General features: G+C 43.7%; 1 protein-coding gene across 3 annotated transcripts in view; it reads left to right on the forward strand.

The window, feature by feature from the left end:
• The first annotated feature begins 227 nt into the window (after positions 1-227).
• CTSL (cathepsin L) overlaps positions 228-6497 on the forward strand; it is a 69504-nt gene continuing 63234 nt past the window's right edge. The window contains exons 1-7 of one of the 3 annotated variants that reach the window (XM_049895912.1): positions 228-353; positions 762-884; positions 990-1142; positions 1534-1758; positions 2264-2429; positions 3663-3777; positions 4281-4380. In XM_049895912.1, coding sequence (XP_049751869.1) covers positions 228-353; positions 762-884; positions 990-1142; positions 1534-1758; positions 2264-2429; positions 3663-3777; positions 4281-4380 — 1008 coding nt within the window. Of the gene's footprint in view, positions 354-761; positions 885-989; positions 1143-1533; positions 1759-2263; positions 2430-3662; positions 3778-4280; positions 4381-6497 lie in introns of those variants that run through there. The other 2 variants (XM_049895915.1, XM_049895914.1) reach the window with 2 other exon arrangements.

A 6497-nucleotide genomic window follows, 5' to 3' on the forward strand; every position in this document is an offset into this window, starting at 1 on the left:
AGACAACCCACTCCCAAATGGGATTATAACCACAGGCATAGAGGTTAAAATTTACAACGCATATTTTTCAGGGACACAATTCAATCCATAACACTTGGGAAAATAATTTAAATGTTTTCACTCCATCTTGGTGGTTGTAACTTTTCAGGAGGGAGTAAGATGAGTTTTAAAAACGAATCGTTACTCCGATGATGCTCATTTCTTTTCCCTTCCTAGGTTTTTGAAACATGACTCCTTCAGTCTTTTTGGCTGCCCTTTGCTTGGGTATAGCCTCAGCTGCTCCAAAACTTGATCAAACCTTAGATGTGCAATGGAACCAGTGGAAGTCAACGTACAAGAAAGTGTATGCCGCGGTTGGTATCATCTGAAACTGTCCAAAGGAACCCCAGAGACAATGGTCCCTGCTTATTGGGAGTCGGGAGCCAGATGGGAGCTTCTAGGGGCCAGCTCTTCCAAGGCTGAACTTCATAGTGCCGGTTCCTGAGTGCAGTGCGGGTGTGCACACGGCCCTGCTTATTGGGAGTTGGGAGCCAGATGGGAGCTTCTAGGGGCCAGCTCTTGCCAAGGCTGAACTTCACAGTGCCCGTTCCTGAATGCAATGCGGGCATGCACATGTCCCTGCTGTGTCCCGGCTGGGAGGTCAGCACTCAGAGGCACAGAGCAGTCTTTGGCCGTGGTTTCTCTTCCATCTGCTGATCCACTTGGTGAGGAGTGTTGGGTTTTATGGGGAAATAAAGACAATCAGTTACGTTTGCCTCTAGAATGAAGAAGGTTCGATGAGAGCAGTGTGGGAGAAGAATATGAAGATGATTGAACGGCACAATCAGGAACACAGCAAAGGGAAACATGGCTTCACCATGGCCATGAATGCCTTTGGTGACAAGGTGAGTGTGGCATTTATTGATGGCTTAATTTTGCACTTCATCTCCTCAGTATTTTAGCAAAATACTTTCTTGCTTTTTCAACATTTTACTTACTTTTCTTTAAAGACCAATGAAGAATTCAGGCAGCTGATGAACGGCTTTCAAAGCCAGAAACACAAGAAGGGGAAGCTGTTCCATTTCCATGAACCTGTCTTTGGTCATATCCCCACATCTGTGAATTGGACTCAGAAAGGCTATGTGACTCCTGTGAAGGATCAGGTATGTCATGATTCAGACTCAGATCTATCTCGAATAGAAAAGCCAAAAGGAATTGACCTCTTTGCTACTCAGCGGAGAGATATGCAGTTCACTTTTTTTTTTTTTCTTGAGAGTGTTCAGATTTATGGGCTGCTTTTTTTCAGTCTTTCAAGGACCCCTGCTGGTGCAGTGGTTAAGTGCTTGGCTGCTAAACGAAAGATCAGCAGTTCATACCCACCAGCTGCTCCACAGGAGAAAGATGTGGCAGTCTGCTTTCGTTAAGAAACCCTGTGGGGCAGTCTACTCTGTCCGCCAGGGTCGCTACGAGTAGGAATTGACTTGATAACGGTGGGTTTGGGTCAGTCTTTCTATTTGTCTCGTAAACTGACAACTTTTAAAATTACCTTTTCAGGGTTCGTGTCATTCTTGTTGGGCTTTTAGTGCAACTGGTGCCCTGGAAGGACAGATGTTCCGGAAAACTGGCAAACTTGTCTCACTCAGTGAGCAGAACCTGGTGGACTGCTCTCGGCCTGAAGGCAATAATGGCTGCAATGGTGGCCTGATGGATAAGGCTTTCCAGTATGTTAAGAACAACGGAGGCCTTGATTCAGAGGAGTCCTATCCATATACTGCAAAGGTACGTGAAGCTCCTTATCTGGTTGTCATCCCAGATCTTTGGAAAGTTGAACACTTTCAAAGATAAGACGCCTTATTCAGCATTCACATTTCAGATGGTAGAATCTATATCTGCAGCTGTTAGAACTGTCACCATAAATTATTAGCCTTTGCACAGTTCTCTGATTAGACAGTTAACCTATAGCTAGCAGTTCTTCAATGTAACATAGAGAATAAATTTCTCCACAGGGAGAAACAAAAGCAATATTTGGAGTCCAGGCTGGACTTAGGATAACACAGGCGACCCCCTTCACTAAATTCTTTCTAGACAGATGTCACTGAGGAGACACCACATGAATTTTCAATTTCAAAGGAACCAATTAGATTTTACTTCTTGGGCTACTTTATAACAAGGTTGACTTGGAAATCATTAAGCTGCAGACTGCTGAGTCTTGGGGTCCTAGAACTCATCTTCATCCAGAGGTGGGTGGCATTAATTACATCTCTTTCCTGTTTACCTATAAAAGGAATCACGAAACTGTCTCTACAAGCCTGAGTTTTCGGCTGCCAACAACACTGGCTTCGTGAACATTCCTCCACAGGAGAAGGCACTCATGAATGCGGTGGCATCCGTGGGTCCTATCTCTGTTGCTGTTGATGCAAGCCTGAAATCCTTCCGGTTCTACAAATCTGGTACGCATCTTCTTTTTATTGTACAAAGTAGGCAGAAAAATCGGAACGCTACCATTACATACCAGTGTGATGGATTCTTTGTAATTAGAATTCGATGTAGAATTTCAGATGTGTGCATCGAACATTCCGTACATGCTAGGTATGTACCTGAAGCTTCCTTTTGGCATTACTTTAAGGACATTTCCCTGATAATAAGCACTTCTGACATGGCTACATAATTAATTCGATAAATCTATTGCCGTCTAGTCAACTCAAACTCATGGCGACCCCAAGCGTGTCCGAGGAGCACTGTGCTCAATTTTCAATGGCTGATTTTTCAAAAGTAGATCACCAGGCTTTTTAAAAAAATTTTTTAGATCACCAGGCTTGCCTTCCGAGCTGCCTCTGGGTGGTTAGCAGCCTGAGTTGCTTAAACCCTTTGCACCACCCAGGGACTCCAATTAATTCTATAGATCTATAGCCTATTTTGGAGCCCTGATGATGCAGTGGTTAAGGTCAGCAGTTCAAACCCACCAACCGCTCCTTGGAAACCCTTTGGGGAAATTCTACTCTGTCCTGCAGGGTAGCTATGAGTTGGAATAGACTCAAAGGCAATATTTTTTTTTTTTAGCTTATTTTACTTTTCCTACAGTTTTTGGACCTATAGAATTTTCCCAAAGGGTTATACTTCTGTAATTAAAACTGAAAACCCCTTGGCTAAAGTATCTTTGTGTTCTGTGCTGTTTCCTTAAGGAGCCCTAATGGTGCAGCGATTAAGTGCTCGGCTCCTAACCGAAAGTTGTGCAGTTCAAACTCACCAGCTGCTCCACCGGAGAAAGGTGTGGCAGTCTGGTTCCATAAAGATTAGTCTTGGAAACCCTCTGGGGCAGTTCTACTCTGTCCTGTAGTGTTAGTATGAGTCGGAATCCAGTCTACAGCAGTGGGTTGTTTTTTTTTTTTTTTGGTGCTGTTCCCTTAAGAGTGGCATACTAGCAGTCGAATGGCAACATTTCTAAGAGAAGTCTTTTCTACCTCTTAAAAAAAAAGTTGTTTATAAAAGGGATTGTGCTAATTTGTATTTCTGCTAGTCTTAGGTGAGGGCATAAATGCCCAGAACCTTGATAAAAATCAATCCCACCTGGAATTCTGACGTTTCCCTGCACTTTAAGATGTCTCCCTTAACGTGGCTGATAGGGTGGGTTAGTGCCGTGGTTCACCTAGGGCTTCTCACCCCAGCGCTGATTTCTCTTCCAGGCATTTATTTCGATCCCGCATGCCGCCTCGCTGTGAACCATGGTGTTCTGGTGGTTGGCTATGGCTTTGAAGGAACAGACCCAGACAAAAATAAATATTGGCTTGTCAAGAACAGGTAAAAAATGCCAAACATTATAATATTTATAATTGAAATTGAAGAGGGAATTCTAGTTTGCAATTAGGACCTGCATACAGGTCCACAAGCCCTTCAGCCCAATTCTAAAATCCTGAAAGTCTTTCTCCCACTTAGCTGAACACAGAAATATCAGTATTTGATTACAAGATTCTGTCCCAAGCTTGCTATGGTATTAATATGGTATTTTTAGTGTTACATTTCTAAATTCTGAAATACACTTGGCCATAACGGTCTTCCCTTTCACAGTTCTGTGAAATCAGGTCTTATTGGAGGTCAGGATATCCAAGTTATGTGCAGGTTTAGGACTCAACAGCTTATACACAATGAGCACCTGCCTCCTGATTCTCTGAAGTCTGACAGATTGTCCAGAGCTGCCCAGAAGACCAGTGGCCCCTGACACGCTACGTATTAGCTGGAATTGTTCAGGAAACTAAAATATACTCGATTCTTTGTATAACAAGGAAGTTCTACTGTTCTTTCAGCTGGGGTAAAAGTTGGGGCGCAGATGGGTACATAAAGATAGCCAAAGACCGGAACAACCACTGTGGAATCGCCAGGGCAGCCAGCTACCCCACAGTGTGACCTGATGGGCCTGGATGATGAAGAATCCAGGATGGCCTTTCCGAATAATGGATTTTCATCTTAAAAATGACCAACGCTTATTGTCTGGGATAAAACACTTGAATCCTTGAGGATCCAATCTGTGATTTCAATTCTGTGACATTTCTACAGTTTGTAAAATATTCCCACTACTGTAATTACTGCTGTAAACAGTTTTATAATTGACTATTGACTTTTACTGCTAAGGCTGTGAATTGTCATTTTTTAAGTGTATATAAAATTCTGCCTTTTTAAATAAAACTTAAATTTCACATGTAGAGATGGGTTTCTTTGTTTTTATGCCAGAACTTTTCACGTAGGGGATATGTCACTGGGCTATGAAGACGTAACCGCATGTGCCAATGGCGCACAGGGAGGAAGACGCTGGGTGGGCTCTGGATTTCTGGTTATGAATTGGTGGACGTTTTTAGCTCCTTATTGGCTCTGCCTGACCCATCTCTTGAGGGAGCAAATTTTCATAAATGATCTTGAAGGACCAAGCTAAATTGTTTTAATAAAAAAAAATAGAAAACTAGAATTTATAAAAGTGAACATATATGTGGTTTAGGTCCTAGAAAACAGCCTTAGAGATCGTCTTCATCTGGCCCAGGGTAGTCATAACCCAGTCAGGTTACACGACCAAAGTCACAGCCAGTTTCTGGAGCATCTTCCCGAATTGCTGGTGAAGACCATGTGGTTATGTTGCAGTTGAGTAAGGAGCAGACACTGGTGGGTTGCCAGTGCTGTTTGGTCTTTGCTGATAATAGCTGAGAAATGGGCTTAAGGTTTATAAGGGAAGAAGGCTAAGCTCCCATGTTTGGGGCTGGGATTCAAAAAGAGCACTTTGGCTGAAGGTAGAAGAAGGTGAGAGGGACAAGAGTGAAAGTCAGAGGCCAAATTAGACCTAACTGCTTAATCCTTAAGAGTCCTTGATTGGGGTATATGGCTAAGCACTCAACTACTAACCACAGAATGCTGGGGGTTTGAACCCACCCAGAGATACACAGAAGAAAGGCCTGGTGATCTAATTCTAAAAGGTCACAGTCTTGAAAACCCTGTGGAATGCAGTTCTACTCTGCATACACAGGGTGGCCAAGAGTCTGAATCAACTCAACGGCAACTAGTTACCTAACTCCTAAACTTCAAAGAAAAGAAAGGAGGAAAAACTACCTACATTCTGCAGGCTTTTGAAGTCTCATGTTTCCACTCAAGAAGAAAATACAAAGAACAGGGTGCAGAATTCAAAACTGGGACCTCAGCCCACAAAGCCTCTAGTAGCCTCTGTCTGTTCAATTCCACTGGTGTTGGGCCATGTGCCATGTTGGCCCCTCAATGTGGCTTTCTCTGATAAGTGCTCAAATTTAATCTTTGGACCTAAGCTGACAAATGTCACATCTGCAGGGAAATTCACTGGAGTTTTGTAACAATGCTAGCAAGTGTGGTAGCAGGAAGACTTGAGAGGCTTCCAAGACGAATTCTGTCCTGGTTCGGACCTAGGTTTGATATTGTTGTTAGGTGCTGTCGACTCCGTTCCTCACAGCGACCCTATGTACAACAGAATGAAAAACTGCCCAGTCCTGCGACATCCTCACAGTCATTGCTATGTTTGAACCTATTGTTGCAGCCACTGTGTCAATCCATCTTGATACAACCAAAATTTACTTAGCACTCACTATGTGCCAGTCATCACACTGGAGGAGACAGTCCCCGACCCTAAGAAGCTGGGTGCTGTTAGTGGGAGCAAGGTGATCGAGCAGACTCCCGGGAGGAAGGGAAATCTGACAAGAGCCCAGAGAAGGAGCCAGTCCATAAGGATAAAGGGGCATCTTAGCAGAGACTGGCAAGTTGGAGCCGGGATGAGACTTTGTGTTTGGAGAAACTGCACAAGTAAGGAGTTCAGGTTCAGATGGGGCTGGATCCAGAGATGGGCTTTTAGGACACAGGGAGACCACTGGGGAGGGCAGGGGGAAGGACTGTCTTGGTTATCTATTGTGTAAAACATACCACCCCAAAAATGCGCGGCTCACAAAAAAACACATTTCTTGACTTCTGTTGGACGTCTAAGAGCTTTTCACATGACTAGTCATACATGTTGGTGT

This window comes from Elephas maximus, chromosome 9, assembly GCF_024166365.1.
Source record: "Elephas maximus indicus isolate mEleMax1 chromosome 9, mEleMax1 primary haplotype, whole genome shotgun sequence".
NCBI lineage: Eukaryota > Metazoa > Chordata > Mammalia > Proboscidea > Elephantidae > Elephas > Elephas maximus.